A 23,451-nucleotide genomic window follows, 5' to 3' on the forward strand; every position below is an offset into this window, starting at 1 on the left:
ACGTCCTTTGGCTGTTTACTGTTTTATTTCTTTTCTTTTTCTGCTGATGGCCCGCGCTCGACTTAAAGCAGTGCTGCTTAGACCAGTGGGTGTGTGTCATCAAAGTACTGCGAGAGCTATAAGAGAGCGCGGACGTCTCCTTATGCTTTCTCTCGCCGTACTTTGATGTCATACACCGATCGATCTTCAAGTCGAACACACCTCTTTACTCTTGTGTGTCACGTGACCATGTAGTCGCAGCCTCTTCGATCGAAAAATCTAATTTTTTTCATGTCACGATATTATCGCAAATGCAATTAATCATTCAGCCCTAGTTGTGAGGGAAAGATAAAGTTGTTCAGCTTCCCGAAGAACCCAGCGTTAAGGGAACAGTGGATGCAGTTTGTTTCTCTGGGGCAGCAACAGAGTTGTACAAGTGTGTTTGATTTTCCTGGCATTTCGGTGACAAATGTTTTCTAAACAAATTAAAAAATAATTTAGGTCAGTAAAGTTTTTGTTCCTGTTTTATATCGATGTCACTGCTTGCAGACGATTGCTATGCAAAAGCTGTGCATGCTTGTGACTCTTTAGCTCTGCCCACGGCACATCTCCAGGAGCTCGAATGTTTTTGGTGAGAAGTGGTACAGCTGTATCTGTCTTTTATAAATCTGATAAAACTAAAGACTCTTCAGAGATATGAAAGATGCAATACTACTATATAGGTACTCATGATTAACATGAGATTGCCAGAAACTGTGTTATGTCCACTTAAAGGGTTAGTTCACCCAAAAATGAAAATTAGCCCATGAATTACTCACCCTCAAGGCATCCTAGGTGTATATGACTTTCTTCTTTCAGACGAATCCAGTCGGAGTTATATTAAAAATAGTCTTTGATTTTTTAAGCTGTTTAATGGCAGTCAGGGGTGTTGCAGTGCATCAGTCCAAAAGAAGTGAAATAAAGTGCATCCATCCATAATAAAAAGTGCCTCACACGGCTCCGGAGGGTGAACAAAGGCGTCCTGTAGCGAATAGATGCATTTTTGTAAGAAAAATATCCATATTCAAAACGTGTGTTTTGTTCCTGGATGAAAATTCAGGACTGCAGTCAAGGAATTTAAGGGAGTTCAGGAACATGTCTTACTGATATAAAGAACTAAAGAACTCTTCTTTGGAGTGGACTTTGTGCTTTGTAACCTTGCAGAGTTTTTTCATGAAGTTGAAAATATAAAAAGCACAAAAAGACCTCTTTAACTATGGTAAAACCACTATAACATAGACTTTTGTGGATTATGTCTTTTATATGAAATGTTTTAACATTAGTTTTACTTGAATGCATAGATTACACGATGAGCAGATCACTACAATATATTATTGTAGTCATCTTGGAGCAGTGTTTGGCACCAGGGATCAAAATTAAGAACAAAAGAACTGTAGGAGGGCTGACTTAACAAATCTAGTGAACATCATGCATACAAAGTGTTATTGTTCTTTTTATTTTTTGAGATAGCCTATCTTGTTAATCAAAGCTCAGTGGCATGGGACACAATCCAGTACGTCTGTCAGATGGCTCAGATCTTGTTTTCGAGATGTCCGTGGAAACTGAGCAGATCTGTCTTTATACAGATGACACACCACCAGCTGGTCTTTTATGAAACCACACATGGCCCATTGAAACAGCCTAATGACATTAAAACCACCAGACCTACATGAATTATGAATAATGGGCTTTGTAGTCTACCAGGCCTGATTAAGATGGAGACGGTGATATGGTTCAAGAAGAGTTACTCATGTCTAGCCTGTATCAGATTTGTATTTGATGAATAGGGGGGAGGGCTGCTGCTGGCCCTGCATGAACTCTGTTTGCTATGTGTTGCATTGATTTTTCCAAAGCAGTTGTCTGCTTTACCAGGGCTGCGTTTTGTATCAAGGGATTGAATTCACCACGTTATTCAATACGTAATAGTATTATCAGAAACCTCATGTCCATTCATATGCCACATGTCTGATTTTTGAACTTCCAGTCTGTATCTTCGCTAGGGATGTTCATTTTAACCGGTTAACCGGTTAACCGACCGTAAGAATTAAACGGTTTAAAAAGTCATTTAATTATTTATTTTTTTCAGTAATTTATCAAAATATTTAAAAAGGTTTGCTGCATAGTTAAAATACGCTACGCATATAAATTGTTTTTTTTTGTTTTTTAGGGGGAAAAAACAAGTCACGTATAAGTCGCATTTTTAATTTCATTCAGAAATAGGCCTAATGCCGAAGCGAAATGTTTACAAACATTATAATAAACACTGTAAACATAGCTAGGCTATTTTAGTTCCCCTCACTCCACAACAAATCCTTTCAATTAACAGTATTTAGAAAAGAACAATAATTAAAAATATAAGAAGCTATAGCAATATAAACGACAAGCCAAAACAAATTCATTTAGGCTAAAACGAAACTGAAACCAACGTTTCTCATTCCACACAAAATCAAATGTTTCCGTGTTTGCAATGTATTTGAATGGCAAATTATTATTTATTATGTAGCCTACTTCACTCAAGTTCCAATATCCACGTAAAACAAAATGTTTTGCATAACATCACGGCGGTGCGGTAATAACACTTAACGGCACAGATTTTACTACATATTTTTTACTATATTTTTTTTCATATGTTTGACTGACTGTATTTTGTTATGATAATGAACAGGCTGCATTGTCAAGGTAGCAATGCTTAACTGTGTGCGTGCATGCGGCGCCGGATATCATGTTCTGTTGTTTGCTGCTTTTTGCGCATGTGAAATGAATCCCCGGGAAACAAATGTTAGTATTTTTTAACAGGTCACAGACACTTATCCTTTCTAATTTAATTCAATTCTAATTTAAAATAATCTTGTCGGTTAACGGTTAACAATCGGTTAACGAGCGTCGGTTGTCGGTTAGGAAAAATAACCAAAATGAACATCCCTAATCTTCGCTAATTAAGTGTAAAAAAAAAAGAAAGTGTCATATCAGGATAAAAAGAGGTCATAATGCCTTTGCCCTGTGGGTCCTGGTTTGGGGATCTGTGCACTAGACTAACACGCAAGTCTTACACCATTATTGAGCTACTAATGTGTTAAAGGTGAAGTGTGTAATATTCTAAAATCTTAAATCTGGAGACAACTATAAGTAAGCCATTTGTAGGTTATAGTAACTGCAATGCTTGTATTTAACTCTCTATTAGTTTGTTCTGTACACACCACACCACTATGTGGATTTAATGTAGTTTAATTTTTTGGAGTAACTTCAGTTGTAAAAGGCTATTGTCAAAATAGAGGAGGAGTGACGACCGCATTAAGCTGCAGTGTGTACGTGACCTTTGAGACCATGAATCTCCAAACTAAAGATGTTCTCAGAACTTCAGCCACAGTGGGGATTTTTGGTTTCCCAGAAACCAGAACACGCAAGACTGGGGCTCATTAAAGCCAGATAATGACCCATGTTTCTCTGTACTGCTGAGCAGTAAGAGGATCAAAATGGGAAGAAAATCTGTTCTTCTGGAGAATAGGCCGCTGCTGCAGTAATGAGATACCTGAAAGGTCAGGTCATAAAGGGGAATGATGTGGTAATATAAGGATAATGACTGGCAGGAAAGCCTGTTGCTGTAAAACATTATGGTTCTGGTTAGAGACAAGTACATGTTTTCTATAGTGGAGTACAGAATTCTGATCCTATGACAGACTTTTCATTTTAGGTAATGTGACTGAACTACGTTTCTGTCTCAGTATGTCCTGTTTCTCTTCTTTATAGTGAGTGTTCTTTTCCTCTCCTCCCTGTCAGTGTGCTTCTATGGCCATGAACAGTGCAATTACTGACACTGAAATGTCACTTCTCAACTGTGACGGAAAGTGAAAGTGCTGTTCTTTAGGTCATGTTGAGCATGTAGTTGGAGAAGGAGGAAAATCAGGCACACCTGGCCAAAACAATACCCAGCAAAGTTTCACTGTGAGCTCTGCTTCATCTGTTGTGGATCAGTGTGTTAGAAATTACTTTATACCATTAAAAATAGAGTTTGTTCTATGAGAGAACGTAACTAATAAGCTCAAATGCAGAGTTTTGACTGATTAAGTGCAGCCACTTTAGATTGTAGCCAGACGTCTGTTTGCTTATGAAACCAGCCACAGAGAATGTAGCTCAATATAGACTAAGACATCCAGGCCAGACTGGAGTTTTCCCTTTGTGTATGTGTGCTTGTCCTTATTCAGCTGCAAATGCCAAGTCTCATGCAGGGCAATAATGCTGAGCAGTACATTAAATATAAGCGATATATAAGCAATATCTGTGATGGCCTAATGGTTAGAGAGTCGGTCTCGTAACCCAAAGGTTGCGGGTTCGAGTCTCGTATCGGCAGGGATTGTGGGTGGGGGGATTTAATGTACAGCGCTCTCTCCCACCTTCAATACCACGACTGAGGTGCCCTTGAGCAAGGCACCGAACCCCCAACTGCTCCCCGGGCGCCGCAGCAAAAAAATGTCTACCCTCTGCTACGAGTGTGTGTTCACTGCTGTGTGTGTGCACTTTGGATGGGATAAATGCAGAGCACTAATTCCGAGTATGGGTCACCATACTTGGCCACATGTCACGTCACTTTATGATAATGTTACGTTATCTTTTTTCATCTCATGAGTATGACAGCTGCTTTCAAATGCTCCTGTGCTCCTGTGAGTGTCAAAAGTTTCTGATTACAGCATGTTTTTGCAGCATTGTTCATTGTAGCCAATCAAAGACATGTCTGTTGAACTGAATGAGCACATAAACAAAATGACCAGTCAGAGTTTTTGTTCCACATGTGCTCACTTAGGGACTGTTTACACTTGATCACTTAATGTGTTTTTACTGATCAGATATCGGTCTAATTTGTTAAAATGGTTTTATTGTCGATTCCAGCAATAGGCCTATATGCAAATTTAATTGAGTTCACATCAGTGAAAGCAACAGATACGAGCTGCATTTTATTTATCGTCAGCTAAGCTCAAGATCAAAGGCCGCAATAGGAGAGAGAGCGGCATCAGCACTGGTAAAATAATTTAGTCTCACTAGTTTTAATGAAAATGATTGTATTTATACCTGGTCTTTTCACTATCATATAGTTATCCGATCAGTAGAAATGCATGAATTTGCCAGGAGTAAACAGGCCCTTACACACTTGCCCACCATTTTTTTTTTTTTACCGGTTTTGTACCAAGTACTAAAGTACTGAGACAGTAATATAAGGCCAAATTCAGTATGCACCTATTTTAGAATGTCCTGCTGTTTTTAGTGATGTACAAGATGATGTATAAGATTGCAAATGACAAGAATGTGCAGTTTGTTCACATATTTTAGTTTTTCCTTCTTTTGAGAGGTGATCTAAATATTAAGGGCTTGAAACAGATGGAAAATTGACAGGCCTGTGCTGCAGTTCTGTGGATGTTTTGCCCTTTGAAGTACAGCTGTAGACAGCCTTAAGCTGAGCAGCGTGACATGACAATGCTTGCACCCGTTGCTGATGTAAGAGTCATGCATGCACATTAGACGTTACAAAGCAAATAACATGATGCGCGCAGCTTGCCCTTGTATTAGTCTCATTTTTGCGCTTCTCTTCAGACAGAAGCACAAGTATTGGTTGACTGATATATATCGGCCTTGGTGATATTTTGATGATATTTGTCATTTATGTATTATTGTCAGGAAATCATCACAATCACTCACGTCAGCACAGTCACCTCCTCCGACACACACCAGATCCCAATCACCCGAATTCTGATCACCTGCACCTGCATCACCAATCAAGCCCGCTATATCTTCTCACTCCACTCAGTGTTCCAGTGTCCGGTCTACCGTTCACTATCTGAACATTGCCAGACTCCTTACCTGCTTAACTACCCGTTGTTTCCTTACCTCCAGAAGTCTTATTACGTCTCTGCAATCCCGATTCTCCTCAGCCCCGGTTCGTCTCCAGGATTCCTGCAACGATCAGAACCCAGATTACCAAGAAGCTAAGAAACCCAGAACTTTCACATATCTCTCATACTCACCTGCCTTCGATCCTGACCATCACAGCATTGTCAATAAACCCATCTGTTTATCTGAACTCCTCTTGTCTCTTGCCTGTTTGTGACAATTATCAGCATTGGTCTGTCAGTTTTTCTTTTTGGCCGATGTGTTGGAAGCGGGACTTTTATCTTGACAGTATGCAGGGCTTTTTTTTTTGACAGCACTGAGAACACCAGCACTTGGGGGCATGGAACTCCCTTTCTCCATCTTTATTAGTAGTTTACTAATAGTTTACTAATAAATTATTAATAATTGACAGATCTGTTATTGACAGAACTGTTAAGCAAAGAAAGCAAATGGTATATGAAAAAGTACTTTGCTTTTATATTATTAGTAACCACCGTTTACTGTCAGCATTTAGCAAGTATTTATTTATATCATTTAAACAAGTCTTTGAATATCTAATGTTTAATTTCACAAATCTTGTGAAAAAAAAATCCAGCTGTAAAATCTTCTTAAGTGTGCATTTATAGTCTTGTAGCATAAAAATGAGTGTGCATGACTGTCCGTCTGTCTGTGCGAATTGGGTGAGTGTTCAGCTGTCACACAATCGACAAACTTTAAACCCTTGATTTCAAACGATGCTCCGCTATATCCAGTTTGCCGCTGTGTTGTATTCACATCATATTCACCATGTGCTGTATGTGAAATTAGCACTACATTATCTTTATTTGAAAAACAAAAGCCTCCAGAATGCACAGATTATTAGCAGATCATTGAGTGTGCTGTTGTTTTCAGTTGATACTTCCTTTTATATTCATATTTTTAACCATTTCTTTTTTTTGCGAAAGTACTATGGTAGGATTCCAGAATCAGGAAATTTCCATCTCAATAAATCTATCTGACATATTTATTTTTTATAAAGTTAATTTTTTTATATGTATTCATTTTCAATTATTTATTTCTAATTTAGTAAATATTATATCAATTTAATTTATTTTAAGTAAGTGTTATGCATGTGTTTTTACTACTTTTAAATTAAATAATGCAATATCAAGTTACTAGTGTCTTTATATTTGCTGCTTGAAATCGGCATCAGCCATCAAAAAAATCTATATCGGCCGACCACTACTCAAGTCTTAAAAGGCTGGATAAAGTTGGTTGCTTGTGTGTGTTTTGATATTATCTCTTGGCAAGCCTTTGTTTCGACAGCATCACAACAAGAGCTTCACTTTTATACTGTTCCATCTCTTAAATCTCTCTCACACACTGCTCTTTCTCTCAGCTTTACAGAATCTGGCTATCGTAACCCTAGAGTGTGAGACGGGCAAAAATAATATTCACACCATGTGCATATTCTGCTGAAAAGAACTGGAAACAGAGATGATTAAAAAAAGATGATTTAAATAAGGGGTCGCCATGACAATGGTGTGGTACTTGGGATGTGGGAAAACAGGTTTTAATTAAAAAAAAGAGAGAGAGAAAAGAGAATCTTTTTTATGTCATATGGTTAGTTCCTGTGACAGAAATTGCGCTGAGCACACTGTCTGATGGAAAGGACTTCTTTTGTAACCCAGTAAGAAAACAAGTAAGCACAGATTTTCACAGATAATCTCAGTGGAGATTATTTTAGCCATCAGATTAGTGATCATGGCACTCAGTGAGCATTTGATCGTCTCTGACAGTCATCTGTGTGGGTTTGTGGGCTGCTCCAGAGGATAATGCTGCAGCCACAGACAGTAAGGAAGTGGGCGTTTGTTAATTGAGTCTCTCTCATTCTCTTTATTCCGCCCCCGTCTTTCTGTTCCTCTTCCTTTCTCCGTATAACTCCCTGTCTGTCTTCATCTTTCTCAAGGTCCAACCATTTCTAATTATTGTCACTCTGTTTCTCTCAGAGGGAATCTGTGTGCAAAGCAGCAGATACTTCATTTATTTTTCTGTTGATCGAGCTATAAATAAGAAATGCAACAAAGCTGTGCCGGGGCTAAGCAAGTTTCTGATGGGGTTATAGCCCCGTCAAGCCCCGCCCTAGCGCCGCCACAGCATATTAGAATGATTTCTGAAGGATCATGTGACACTGAAGACTGGAGTAATGATGCTGAAAATTCAGCTTTGCATCACAGGAATAAATTAGATTGTAATGTATGTTAAAGGGGTCATATGATGCGATTTCAATTTTTCCTTTCTCTTTGGAGTGTTACAAGCTCTTGGTGCATAAAGAAGATCTGTAAAGTTGCAAAGACTAAAGTCTCAAATCCAAAGAGATATTCTTTATAAAAGTTAAGAGTCAACCACGCCTACCTAAAACGGCTCGTTCTAACACACCCCCTGAGGAAATACATCAACTTCGCGCTGTGGATCGCTGGATCGGCTTTCACCGTGGACGAAGCGGAGTCCAGCCCGAGGTCGTCACATGTGGTTGCTGCAAGCCCGCCGGCCGCTCCTTCGTCGAATCCGCCGGCCGCTGCTCACTCTAGGCCGCGGCTCACTCTATGCCTCCGGCCTCCGCTCACTCAAGCTCACGTGTGTGGCGCTGTGTTTCGTTGTGAAAGCGAAACTACTTTGTTTGGCCTTCCAAAAGAGGACACAACTAGAAATCGGTGGTTAAGTTGTATTTACAACATTGCTCCGGAACAGTTCAACCCAAATATTCAGATGTGTGCAGCACATTTTATGGAGGACAAGGACTGTTTCCTGGGAGAGTAGCCTACAATGCCGGTGTCTGTTTCTATAAAGTGGGGCATTTCCAACTTTGCAAGGACAGTCTGGCGCTTCTGACTCACAGCCTGTAAGTACGTTTTCATATTTAAAGAACTTGCCACTGATGATTCAAACGCGAGTTTTGAGCAGAGTAGAGTAGCGCTTGTTGTTTGTCGTTTCTTCGATCACAAATACAGACATGGTTTTATGTTAACGCGGTGCGATACGCAAAGCGTAAAAAGACAGTATAAGTCATTATAATCAGTAATTATGTCCCCACTGGATGCAACAAATGCCTCGTTTATAATGGGTTTTAATGTTTTTGTCTCGTCACTCCGACAGGGCATCACAGTATGGTAAGGAGCGTAACATTTCCGTCACACGCTTGAGGTATTCGGCCAATCACAACACACTGGATAGCTGGCCAATCAGAGCACACCTCACTTTTCAGACTGATGAGTTTTGTAAAAATCGATGCGTTTCAGAAAGGTGGGGCATAGAGGAGAAACAATAATGTACATTATGTGGAAAATAATGTGTTTTTTTTTATCCTTAAACCGCATATACATTGCATTACACCAAATACACAAAATAATGTTCTATTTAGCAACGTCATATGACCCCTTTAAAATAGAAAAACGTTATTTTACATCATAATGATATTTCACAATATTACATTTTTTCCTGTATTTTTGATCAAATAAATGCAGCCTTGATGAGCATAAGAAATTCCTGTAAAAAACATTAAAAATCGTTCTGATCCCAAACTTTTGACCGGTAGTGTATGTATATATAAATATATTTCTGACACTGCATCTATACTGGATGCAAGTTACGAGATGCAACAAAACTAAGGACAATAAATCTTATTATAAATTATGATTCTGTCTACACTGTATGCGGCGTGCCCGATAAATCTCTGACACTAAACTGACATTTCATTCTTTTTCTTAAAGGATAAATGATTTGTGACAGTGGTCATGTTTTGTGTAGACACAGTGTAAATATCAGGGTTGGTGTTCTTTAAGAAAAAATTAACTGATTTTTAAACAAAAGCAAATGTTCTGTCCATGTGGTGGTCTATATAGTGATCATTGGCTTTTTTGGTAAATAGTATCACAGCGTATGATAAAGTCAGATTTTATGAAAAGGTTAAAATGTATATCTAGACTAGTCTGGTATCTGTATCTAGTCTGATTGTCCAGTATACAGAATTACTGGACATTATACTATTTGTATATATTTTTTTATATGTACTGTATGTGAGTGTATATGCCTTTCTCTGTCTATTTGCGGTGTGTAAGAGTGAGTTAGAGAGTCCCAGCTGTACTGAAGGGTGTGTAGATTGGAGTGTATTTGGAGTGAGTCAGTGTGCCCTGCAGGTGCTGCTTTACCAGGAGCTCTCCTCCAACAGTCTGTGCCATCACAAAAATACCTCCTTTCCTCTGCTTTGAGCACCGAGAGATTGCTTCCCTAAGTTTTGACATTACATTGTTTTTAAGGGAGCGAGAGAAACACACCAGGTACAGATCCCACAGCACCATTTTGTGGCTAAGCACTCGAGTTAGGATGTGCCGGTTCATGAATCCTGTTCATTAGTTTACTGAAGCCAGTGCCTGCAAGTAGATGCTCTTGAGAGAGAAAGCAGCTGCTTAGATGTTGTCAGAAAACCTAATCCTAAACCAGTCCTATCGTGTACTTGAAAAAGAGCTGAAACAAATTTGATCACACACACACTTGCACAGGTTTGTTACAGAAAGGACATCACTCAGTGACTGACACAAGAGAGCCTGAGACTGAGTTCAAATTAATTATTCAAGCCTTTTCTGTACAACACAAATTACAAATGCCGCCGTGTGTGTGAGAGATATTTGAGTAGATGTAAACTCAGTGTGTGCTCAGTGGAACTGTGTGTACTCTGTAATGTGTCCATAGACACACACTGTATCGCTGCAGAAGACCAGTTGCTTGTAGTTTCCGCTATATTGTGCTCCTAAACTCTGTACACGTTCAATAGGTCATGTTTTATTAGACCAACTCGCCCTGCTCCAATTAGTCTTGAGGTCACTGTATCACATCGTCATGACAAAGCTGCAAACAAGCTAATAAGAGCCAATCAAAACCGGCCTTCACTGATTCCTAGTTAATCGATGCCTGTAGCTGATAAGCAGTCACTACAGTGACAGACGCCATGGTAACTTTGGCCTTGATCTCTCTGAAGCTAGAGTTCATGGGCTGGAACACAATGTCCAACACACTCGGCTGTAAGAGATGCAGCAAACGCTGCCACATCACAAACACACTAAAATGGCAGCAGAATCTGTGTCCACAAAACCAAGTTGTGCAGATCCTTGGTTTTTTGTTAAATACATATTTTGGCTGACTTTATTTGTGCTTCTTTGAATTGTAGATTGTAGTACTGTGAGCTCTGTGTGATATATTTTACCATATTTAAATCCATCTGGGTTGCTGATAATTGACAGTTGTAAGTGTGCCGGTGGGCTGAGCTGCTCTTTGTGTGGAGATTCAAGATGAGTGAGCAAAATGTCACTGAACCCCAGAGGGCCATTCTATATGTTTTTTGTATAAATATGCAGGATCTTAAAAAAATAGTTCACAAAAACTGATTCAGTGATGCAGAAAACGCTGATGGAATCATGGAATACAGTTATAAAAATGACATTTACTGGATAATGCTGAATTTGGATATATGAATCAAATGGTATGGCTGTACACTTAATAAAATTGCCATACAAACTAGTTTCTGTAAATATTAAACTGCAAACAAAAAACCCACAATTTAAATATGCCTGCGTGTTTCTGTGTGAATTAATGCCACAGTTTTGTCTACTACACATACTCAAGCATGCATGACGCTCGTCATTTTTTTAGTGTCTGCTGTCTCACTGAACTATGAAGAGCTGCATGAACTGTATGAACTTCATCTCCAGAGCTGCTCTGAGAGTCACTTCACGAGCATTTCACCATTTTTTTTTTTTTTAACTATTGTCAGATACACACAGAAACTCAAAGGTCTTCATTACAACCTACAAACATAAAAGTTTGGTTTAACTGGAAGAAATTGACACGTATAGCATAATGTACAATAATATTTTTAATGCCTTAGTGCTCATTCATTGTAAATTCATGGATAAGAGCAGCCAGCACAATACCACAAAACATCTTTTTTTTTTTCCAGTGGAAGAAAGAAAGTACTTTGTTTGGAACAACAGAATGGAGAGATAGAAAGGGTATTTTGGCAGTTTGGGGAAGTCGTGGCCTAATGGTTAGAGAGTCGGACTCGTAACCCAAAGGTTGCGGGTTCGAGTCTCGTACCGGCAGGGATTGTAGGTGGGGGGAGTGAATGTACAGCGCTCTCTCCCACCTTCAATACCACGACTGAGGTGCCCTTGAGCAAGGCACCGAACCCCCAACTGCTCCCCGGGCGCCGCAGCATAAATGGCTGCCCACTGCTCTGGGTGTGTGTTCACGGTGTGTGTGTTCACTGCTGTGTGTGTGCACTTTGGATGGGTTAAATGCAGAGCACTAATTCCAAGTATGGGTCACCATACTTGGCCACATGTCACATGTCACGTCACTATAGCTAAACAGATTACAGAGCCATCAGTGAAGAAGAGTACATTCCCCCCCTAGTGGAGAGAGGAGAGATGACAGCATCTTACATGTTCTTTACCTCTCCTGCCCTGTCCTATTATGTCTTAAAGTAATTATTTGGAGTTAAATTATGTTCGTCATTATGTAAATTATGTTTGGTCAGTACTAGATGCAAAAATCTGCCTTCTTGCTTTCGCTAAGGTAGCAATCTGTAAACCCAGTGTTCTGCAGAGAGACAATGAGAGGATAGAAAGTGAAAATCAATGATGACTTATGAAAATGCTTCAGTTGTGTAACTGATTTCACACTAATCCAATTCCAGGACTACAAACAATTTTTTTCATTTTGTGATTTTTTTGACGGTAATATTTTTACTTTAGAGCAGTGGATTTGAATTCCAGTCCTGGGGACCTCTTGCTCTGCACATTTTGTATGTCTCTCTTATCTGACACACTCAGTTCAATTCATGGATGATGATCTGAATCAGGTGTGTTAAATAAAGGAGACATGCAAAATGTGGGGTCCCCAGGACTGGAACTGAGAACCAGTGCTTTAGAGTAACCAGATTCATCACTGTACACTGAGATTTTTGAGATGATGATAAAACAAAATATTTTGATATTGGTGGATTCATCTTTTGAGTTGTCAGAATGAGCAAAATGCATGTCTCTAATAGAAAGACAGATAGTGGAAATGGACAACAGCCTTTGCTTTATAAAATATCTTAAGATATGCATCTGTGGGTGAGTGTTTACATGTGGTTAAAAGTGAGATGAGTGTGACAAAGGAAGTACAGTTGTACAATGTCTGTTCTTCATTTTTGTTTATTATAGCAGCTTGTGTTCTCAATCTCATGCACAAAAATATAAAAGTTCAAGATCATCAGTCACTTTCCTCTGTAAGAAGCAGGGAAAGCTGCCTGCCAGTGTGCATGCGTGTGTGTGTGTGTTTGTTTGGGGCTCTCCTTTAAATGTACTAAAAGTAGTTTCCTACAGGAGCCTGTTCTCAGTGTGTGTGTGTATGTATTTCTGCAGTCTGTTGCTCATATTCTATTTGAGGCGGTTTCTTTTACAAGAATTAAGTTTTACCCCTGACCCATCTCTGTTTCTCTGTCTCTCTCTCTCTCTCTCTCTCTCTCTCTCTTACATACACACACACACACACACACACACACACAATACAAACACAAACATACACTCACATAAGGAACTGTCACAACAGGAAGTAGGGGGTGTTGGGGAAGAAAGATTTAGCTCAGAGAGGCACATGCTGCAAGGGTCAGTTGCTGTCTACAGTAGCTGTGTGCATGACAGTAACTAGAGTCAATCTGGCAGCCCTGAAAGAGACAGAGAAATGTGGGCACACAGGGGGAAATGGGTCTTGCCCCCCACCCCTCCGCCTCAACCTTACCACAGGTAAGACTGAACTACACTTGCTTATACCTCCATATGCTTACCGTTTGATGGCGCAAGCTACTTGTCAGTTCATTTAGCTGTAAGAATGACGCTCTGATCTCTGGTCAGCACTATGAAGACATTGCAACATTTAAATCTGAAGCCAAATGCAAGATCTAACAATAAGAACACTTTCGCTGCATCAGAATATGTCATATTGGATAGTATGCCAAAAGAGTAGTATGCCCCAATTCATAGCATTTAAAAAAACATTAGGCCTGGATGACCTATTACTATGAGAATTCTGGAATGTGTATTCCGTGGACACTCTACTATCCTTTGAAGCCAAAGGACAGGAGTTGGGAATGGCAGTGTAGCAATGCAACTTGTGCTGGTAGGTCATGTGACAGTGACACAGTACCATTCAAAAGTTTTTGAACAGTAAGATTTTTAATGTTTTTTAGAGAATTAGAGAATTTCAAAATGTTACTGTTTTTGCTGTATTTTGGATCAAATGAATGCAGACTTGTTGAGCAGAAGAGACTTCTTTAAAAACATTAAAAATCTTACAGTTCAAATACTTTTGAATGGTAGTGTATATCCAAATTTATTTTATGCTACTCATGTTCATACTATAGAAAATACCTTTTTGTAAACAGATGTTAGGACCTACTAGACAGTAGCTATATGATTTCTGATTCAGCTTTTGTGTGGTCTTGTAGCATTAGCGTGTGAACTTGTGTACATGTTCTAGCAGGCATACAGTAACTTTCAAACTAATCTGTCACATTTATTTTGACTTATAAGAGAACAGCGCTTGTATTTTATAAATTTAACAAGTTAAGGGTGTGCAGCTTGCTATTAATATTGTGTCTGTATGCATCCGCTGTGCTGTCAGTCATCACAAGCGAATGTTTACTAAATATGAGCCAATTCAGTGAATGCATGCAGAAAGCAGCATTCTGACCCATTATGTAAATGCAGGTTAAGAATAGTTACATTTCTGCTTTCATCCAATACAACTTACATTGCATTGAATTGCATTTTATCAATCATGCATTCCTAGGGAGTCGAACTCCTGACCTTGCTGATGCTAATGCCATGCTCTGCTGCTAATAAAGTGCATGTAAATGCGAATGCCACTTTTGCATCTCCGTCTGTGTTCTCGAAATAACTGACATTCTGGTGTGCATTTACTGTATATATAGTGTCTGGCTTGTGTTTATAGGCTGGTTGAATTTTAGTTTCACTGTCTAGTTGTTCTGTGTTCTTGAATGTATTTATGCCAGATGTAGTTAACCACCAAACCTGCATATGGAAACCATCTGTGACCACCAGCTCTTATCTTTGAATCTCATCACGTGTGTGTGTGTCTGTGTGTGTGAGAGAGAGAGAGACAGAGAGAGAGAAAGATAGCAATGTGGGGTTGTGAAAGATTGCTATGTTTGTGAGTAAGGGGATTACAGAGTTTAATAATAGTTCAAGTTGTTGTAATTATTGTGGGAACAGTGTGTCTGATTTTTTTTTTTAGAAACATCCATAATCTGTGCTTAGTTCAGAGTCACTTTCGCTTTGTTATAAATATCATATTATATAATCTATTAATGATATAGATGATATAATATGTAATCTAATCTGATACCACAAACTTTACTTGAGTAAATAAATCAGTGGTTTTTAAGGACTGTAACCACAGTGGTAAAATCCCTGCAGGCATGCAGTTACTCAATGTAACCACAAGGTGGAGATCCTGTCTAAAGATGCACAAAATTATCATTTCTTTACAATCTGTTTTAGACTCAAGCCCATAAAAAGGGTTAATTTGATATTTGAATTAAGGTGCTTTACTAGAATGTGTCCTGCTGAGGTGCTACAGTGAAAATGAATATGGATGGATTGATTTCTGGTGGAAATGTCTCCCTGCTGCTGTTTCTGGTGGTATATTAGATCAGGCTGAATCCAGGTTACAGTGGATCTGTCACTCCTACACAGATATATATTTCCTACCCATCATTTCAGCTGTCCTATTTTCACCTCCTCTCTCCCTCTTCCTTCTATATGTAGCTTGCTCTCTCTTACACAAGCACACACACGTATTGCTAAGAGAAGAATAGCAGGAAACAATATCTGGTTTGTGGTCCAACCGTAATTGTGTACGACTCCCATTTTTGTGACATCATTTCCTTCCTTCACAGGAAGTCTGTAGTGAGTGTGAACAGTTGGTAGTGGAGAGGAATCTTTCTGCTGGCTTTCTTATTCTGTTGTCATGTTACAGTACACAGTCACACACACAATATGACCTAATGAGAATACTTCCCTTCTGGTTCTTGTGGTTCTGTCCACAGTGTTATTTTAGTATCGCTGAGATACTATTATAGCTATTATAGGAAATGTTGCCTTGGCGATTTGCTGAAGTAACGTTTTCTTTTACATTTTACATCTGTACTTTATTTTCTTTTAAAGTTTATTTTTAGTATCTTTTTTCTTTCTTTCCAAAATTGGTTAGTTAACTCAATAGCCCTTGTCTGCAGTATGTGTACTGTGTTGGGGGTTGGTATCTCTATGTAACTGTAAAAGATATAAAAGAAAAACCTTTACCAAATGTTAAGAGACATACACACATGCCTGCTAACACACAGAATAACAGCAGAGAACCTGAGGCTATCTCTCTTTCCATCTTTTTCCCTCATGCCTTTTGCTTTCTTTCTTTTCTCAATGTCAAACTGCATTTATTGACTACTATAAGATCTTCCTCCTACCTGCTGTCCTGTTAGAAGTGCGCTCGCCCAGCCATAAACGTATTGTTCTGTCTGTGTGTGTGTGTGTGTTGTTTTACATTTTGCGTTATATATGTTTCTGTGACCTCAGTTATAGACCTTTTATCTTTGACCAGTTCTGTATAGAGATTTCCAAAGTAACCATTTGTCTGTAAGTGATATTTGTGACCATAACTAGATGCACTACTGATCTGATCAGCAAACTGTGAGCTGCTTTGTTCCATTGTCAGAGTTATATCTCATTTTCTTCTATCGGAGAGAGAAAGACAAATTGATGGTGAGATAGATGCAAAGAAGTAAGATCAAAAACAATCAGGCACCTGGAGGGGCTGCTACATTTGGGGTCCTACGAATGAGTCTCTTCTGAGTTTGACACTTCCTGGTGTGGTGCAATGTCTGTGAGTGCAACCGGCAGCTAGAGCGTATGTGTATGCGCCTGCATAGACGCGTGTGTGAGTGCAAGCGGCAGCCACCGTGAGAGGAAAACATAAGATGAGCGCTTTAAGAGAGAGAAAGACATGAAGAGAGGACTGGAGGAACTCTCTTTGCTTTATGACTCTGCTTAGACTGGGACTGTAAGAACTTCCTGAGAGAGAGAGAGAGAGAGAGAGGGAGGAAGGAAAGAAAGAAAGAGAGGAGGGGGAGAGGAATGTGGGGGTTTGCTTACAGGATTAAGTGTCTTGAAGGCGGAATGGGAAGCAGATCACACGTGGAAGTCTGCAAGGATCTGGAGGACTGAGCACTGTTGGCGTTGTCCTCCCTCTCTTTCCGAGAGGCGGAGAGCAGGATGGTGCGACCCTTCACTTCTAGTTTTTCTCAGCATGAGGACTCTCTGACTCTGTGAGTTTGGGATTAGTTACCATTGTTTGATTGACAGCCCAAGGCTCCTGATGGAGCAGGAGCTAGGAGCAGGTTCACAGGACAGGGAAGAAGTCACAACCTCTCTGGCCTCCACGTCCGCTTCTTCATCCAACTCTGACCTCCCATCCAACCCACAGCCTGAGGGGGAGAGAGTCGCAGTGGGTCGCCGGCATAGCAACAGGACTTTTACTGGGTTACGGCTGTTTGGAAGGAGGTGAGTTGAACACGCACCTGACGAGTGTGTTATGAGCTCGTCCAAGTGCACTTGTTTTTTTTTGTCTATGGGTAGATGTAAAGAAAGATTGCGTATTCATAAGAACTTGCGGAGAGTGCGTGTGCTCAAGTTTCCATTCAATGTTTCCATCTGAGACCTGAGCCTTGTGCTGTGTGTTTGCAGTGACAACACATTGTGTCTGTAACACTGTGCATGATACCTAGCCAGACTGTGACTGTGTGTTTGCTCACTGACACTTTGTGTTGTGTTCAGGCTGGGCTCAATTTTTTTTTCTGGCTGTAGCAACTAATCAATAATAATTGACATAACCAGCTTTGATTATTGTTTGTTTGTGTTTGTGAACACTGAACTGGACTGAAAACATCCATCAGTCACGTCACTTTTTTTTCTCTGTCTATGGACAAAATGCCGCTTTGGGAAAATGCATGACTGAAATTGTACTAAACATGAGAATGCACCATATTTAGCTCTTTAAACAAAAACATAGTTTAACTTGGCCTACCCTGTTATGTGTTTCCTCAGCGCATAACTTCCTTTTAACAGTTTTATCCTTATCTGTAAATTTTAGAAAGTCACGTGAATCTTTCCATTTTACATAAAGGCTCATTCTATCAATAAACTCCACGGACCTCAGTGAAAGAGTGCTGGCTCGGACATTCACGTCAAACAGTCAGAACACAACAGAATAAGGAATGCAATAATTCTGACTAAATTGATCGTTTTTGTAACATACTGTTTGACTTTAAATGTAAGTTTAAATTTCTACATGTAACAAAAGTAATTGTATTTTTTTTTTGAGAGCAGTAACAGTAAAGGACTATTGAGTATAAATGTTATATTTTCAGATGAGTGCATGTGTGTTCCTCCTACCTCCTACCAGTACCCCATTACATGTAAGTATATGCTTTTGTTTTTCTGAAGTATCATTTTTTTTAGCTTAGAGATTTTAACTTCTACTTTAACAATCCTTTGCACATTTAATTGCACATAGCCTTTATAGTAACATCCACTTGTTTTCATTTCCTTAAAATTACACATTGTTTGAAGGACAACACTGGGCATGATGTGGAAAAACTAATTTGGAAATAATGGACTAAAATGAATGTATTATTTATTTGTTAATAATTAAATATTTTTTCATTGTTGTCTTTCTTAGTTTATTTTTCATCTTTAATTCAACTGAAATCGTACCAGCATGGTTTTTGTGAAGCTGCACTAACAGACCCAGATAATGTGATTGTAGCTTGGCTTCGTTAATCACACTACAGTTGACCTCTATGTTGTACGCTTGCTCCAAAAGACAGAGGTGATGCTTAATGTGTATTTAATCATTCAAATATTCGATTAAGTGTTGGGCTGTAGCTCTACTATGCAAAACCTGCTGTAGCTCGATTATAACTGTGCATATAAACATATTCTCTGATTCTGAGAGAAGAGGAGCGTTCTGACAAGATTGTGTGTGTATGTGGATAAGTTTGCTATAAGCTATATGCTTAAGGGGTAGGTGTTAGATTTTAAGTTGGTATATCATTTATTATTTTGTTACATTTTGTTGAGAGTGTGAGATAGTAGTGTGCTTGCAGAGGGAGTCTGCCCATGCGCTCTTTTAATTGGCTTGGATGTGTGATTGATTTTGGTCTGGTTGATGTCTGGTGTGGACAGACAAATTGCTTGTCACATCACGTCTGGTTAGGACACTGTGTTAGATTTACCATCCTTCCAGGGTGTTTCCCTGCCTTCGGCCCAACAGTAGAATGTATGTTTTCAGTAGAGCATGTTTGCTAGGTAAACACAAGTGTGTTTGTGTGTGTCTGTGACTCTCTCAAACCCTTAGAAATCGGAGGTGGGACTCTATCCTGGTTCTTCTGCTGATTAGTCACCATCTATTTTTAATCTGGTTTCTATCCATTCCATCGAACCGTTTCAAAGAGCAAACGGAACATGATGGACTGATAAAAGAGTGAGCGAAAGAAAGAGGTGGAGGAAGATGGTAGGATATGCAAACTCATCCCATCAGCACCTACATATGCAGAATATACAGTCATAACTTAATAATGATGCAGAACATAAAGAGATTACAGAGTGATTAGTTATGTCATCAAGTGTGGCAGAATGGGAGGATTTGCTCAGCTAAAATGATACACGGTAATGTCAGCTCTGTAAGGTTTGACAGACGCTCTTTCAGCATGACAGCATTTTTATCACCTCTATTATCTCTCGCCTTCTCAGCTCTGCATGTGTTCCCTCTGATGAGACAGCTCCTGCTGTGTGCTTTAGTGTGCGTGAGTGTGTCGAGCTTATTAATTGATGCATGAAGATGATCAGAGATGTGAGAAGAGGATGTCAATCAGACTGAATTATTAACTTTCTCTGGTAGAGCTCGGTTTCTGTGAGATCAGTTTCTTTGCAGACAGATCACAGGAATAATTAAGACTACAGCTGCCAGAGCTGGTATATAAGTGTGTATGTGTGTGAATTGTGAAATGAGTGTGTGTGTGTGTGTGTGTTTCATTGCTTGGTATGTGAGATTACGCTAAAGAAATTCACAATCAGCTTTAAAGAATGGACATCATTTGTATTTTTACTTCCTCTGCTCACACACTCTGTTGCTCTGTATTTGTTTACGCTGTCATTTTGTTTGTTTACATTTTCATGCCTTTGTAAACAATCTCAGGCAGGGTTAGTTATGAAACCCCGCCCATTGTTTGTTTGTTTGTTTTTGTTTCTTTATTTGTTGTATACTCAATTGAGTTTACATCTAGAGCCTCTGTGACATCAGAGATGACGTTAAGCGCAAATGAAAGTGAGCTGGTTGCGATATGTGCATGTAAATACATTAACCTTAGAGTGCTTTAGAGCATGATGGGATATTTCTGATCATGTCCTGGAACTCTCTGCTGTAAAACAGCAAGTTCCTCTTGTGTCACCATGGCAACCCTGTGTCAGGCTGGAAGAACTCAGTGGAGACGCATTCATCATGTCAGACTCCAGCTATCTGGGTCATCTCTACATATAACCGTGTGGTGACGAGTGACAAAAAGCCATGTGATGGGAACTTTTGACAATACTGACTCATGTATGTGTCAATGTCTGATGTTCTCTGAGTCTACCCATACTATGTGTGTATTCAGTTAAAGGAGACCTATTATGCCCCTTTTTACAATATGTAATATAGTATAAGTCTCAGGTGTCCCCAGAATATGTCTGTGTTTCAGCTCAAAATACCCCACAGATCATTTATTATATCATTTTGAAAATGCCTATTTTAAATGGGATCAGAAACACGCTGTTTTCGTGCATGTCTCTTTAAATGCAAATGAGCTGCTCCTCTCTGCCCCCTTTTTCAAAATAGGGCTGTGCCTTTACAGCTGGTACCTGAGATACTCTGCCAAAAAACATGTGTTTGATTTTGATAATCATGTCTATCTTGCTGAAAATATGCATTTTAAATATGGGATCATTTTCCTGCCAAATGTATTGCAGTCACGGATAAAAAAACAACAAGCGTGAAACCAAAATTTAAAAACGCAAAATTATATTGCACAAAATATAAAAATGAAAGTAAAGTTTTCAGAATAGCAAACAATGGTCACGGATCAAAAAATAATAAGTGTAAATAAAAAATTTAATAACGCATTTAAAAAAATAATAAGCACAAATCAAAACTTTTTTTTTTTAACGAATTCGTTTAAACTGAATTCAAGAATTGTATTTAAAACGTTTAACACTAAATATTGGACATAAACGAACACGTAAAATATAAAGTATTTAAAACCGTTAAGTTCATATATTTGGAGTAAATTAAACCGATACAGTCATACAACTAGGGCCGCATTAAGACTGTAAGGGGCCCCTGGGCTTTACCTCTTGAGGGGCCCTTCATCAACGAGAACTACAGCTTACATTCACTCAGTCTTTATAATCAAAGCTCAAGTTGTCAGCCTTTTATTTTGCAGCTATAAATGTCATTAACAAAAGATTAAACAGGTCTGTCATATGAAATAGACACAAATATCACTGCATGAAATACACATGCACATAGCCGGATATATTTTACACAGATATCTATATAAAAATGTTTAGCATTAAATTGCATGTGTTAATGTTGGTTAAATGCACTATGAACTAACATTAAAGAACAGAGGAAGGTAAATTATTAAAGGTAAATGTACACATTTACAAAACATGGCCCGGGGCCATCGTGAAAGACGCTTGGGACAGATGACGGATTTGTCATGATATTTTAACATTCAAGAGGGTTTAAAGCATTCATGCAGACGCGGGAGAGAGCTCCATTCAGTGTGTTCTGAGCACACATAGCCGCGTCTCAAACAGCGCGCAACCCTGAATTACACAAGTAAAAAGTATGCAATGTTATTTTACATTTGATTATTCAATTTCTGTACCTGAATACCAACAAACCTAACGCATTGTTTAAATTTGATCTTTGTTCTATTTATTCATTTATTTAGGCTAGCGATTTGTGCTATTGTTTATAATTGGTTAATTTGTTCTTATTTACTGACTTGTCTTCAATTGGAATCGAGAATTGTAAAATTTAACAGGTAGGCCTATCTATAAATTTGGTATTGAAAAAACAATGATAAAACAAATTTTTTTGTGGCAGGGCAAATCAAAATTTGAACCACTGTTGAGCCCTTTTGGCCAAATCGCAAGTGTGAATCTTCAGTTGCTTCACGATTTGATTTGATTGATTATGATGCATCACAATGCATCTTCTCCTCCAATTATTTAATTAATAATAATTACCATAGTAATAATCACAATAAAGCTCTTTTTGTTATTTTACCTTTGTTAGCCTATTAAAAATAAAAACAAAGATGCAAATAAACTGTAGAGAAAATACAATATAGGCCTATAAAAAAATTAACAGTGCTTTACTTTTACATATATTTTACAGAAGCAAGACATACAGAAATTGAATAATCAAGAATAATCATTGCATAGTCTTTAGTGTATTAATGACAAAGAATAAAGCTACAAATTCATTCAGTCAAGAGGAGTAATTCCCTCTTTTCTTCCGTTGTTTGAGTTGTAGCTATTATATAAAGATCTAAATCACGAATCCTATTACACATTAGATTTTTTCACAACTGTTTACGAAATAACCGTCTGTTTAAGCGAATACTCACCAAGACAGATATTCAGATATATTTCTTAATTAAAATAGCCTATAACAAGAGTAATTTATTATAATAAAACGGTAGCATACATTAATATGTAGATTAAATTACATTTATGCAGAATCGTTCACATCAGCATCGCGATGCATCATAAAAATGATCATACTCCACAGCTCTAGTGTGTGATGGCTAATACTGCAAGCTCAACTATGTTAAGATGAAAAAAGAGTTTATTATTTGACTAATTATAGCCTACTGTATCTAGCTACTACTAGCATGACACCTTTGCCGTGATCTGCGTCTTCTCTTAGCCTTGCGTTAAAATATGCCGTGAGCTTTGGATTTTTTTCCCCAACAAATTTGACTGCATGACTTTTCACCCTATTTTTGCTAATTTTTCCCTTTTCTCTTTCATATTTGGAAGCGTTGTACTGTCACTTCTCGCGCAGGACATGCAACGCCCGCACGCGCATTCAAACCAAAAGCGATAAAGTGTAATTTTAAGGTAGCGGTATAAAATGGGGTTACGATATTTCCGGCATCACCGGGGGCCCTCCCTCAGCCCGGGGCCCTGGGTTTAAGCCCAGGTAAGCCCGTGCATTAATGCGGCCCTGCATACAACGCTCCGGACTGCGCGCCCCATGATGAGCCCGACGCACCGCCACAGAAACAATGAGATGCGTTCTAACATAATTGTGGCATTATACTCAGTTAGTGAGGGCTCGGTTAAAATA

General features: G+C 38.8%; 1 protein-coding gene across 3 annotated transcripts in view; it reads left to right on the forward strand.

Annotated features, from left to right (window-relative positions):
• dgkza (diacylglycerol kinase, zeta a) overlaps window positions 1-23,451 on the forward strand; it is a 121,422-nt gene that overhangs the window by 13,659 nt on the left and 84,312 nt on the right. For 2 of the 3 annotated variants that reach the window (XM_016530736.1, XM_016530737.1), the window contains exon 1: window positions 16,859-17,552. The exons of the other annotated variant lie outside the window; for it this stretch is intronic. In XM_016530736.1, coding sequence (XP_016386222.1) covers window positions 17,368-17,552 — 185 coding nt within the window. In that variant the 5' untranslated portion in view covers window positions 16,859-17,367. Of the gene's footprint in view, window positions 1-16,858; window positions 17,553-23,451 lie in introns of those variants that run through there. 3 annotated transcript variants of the gene reach the window in all.

Source organism: Sinocyclocheilus rhinocerous, unplaced genomic scaffold, assembly GCF_001515625.1.
Source record: "Sinocyclocheilus rhinocerous isolate Xijiao unplaced genomic scaffold, SAMN03320098_v1.1 scaffold1115, whole genome shotgun sequence".
Classification (NCBI taxonomy): domain Eukaryota; kingdom Metazoa; phylum Chordata; class Actinopteri; order Cypriniformes; family Cyprinidae; genus Sinocyclocheilus; species Sinocyclocheilus rhinocerous.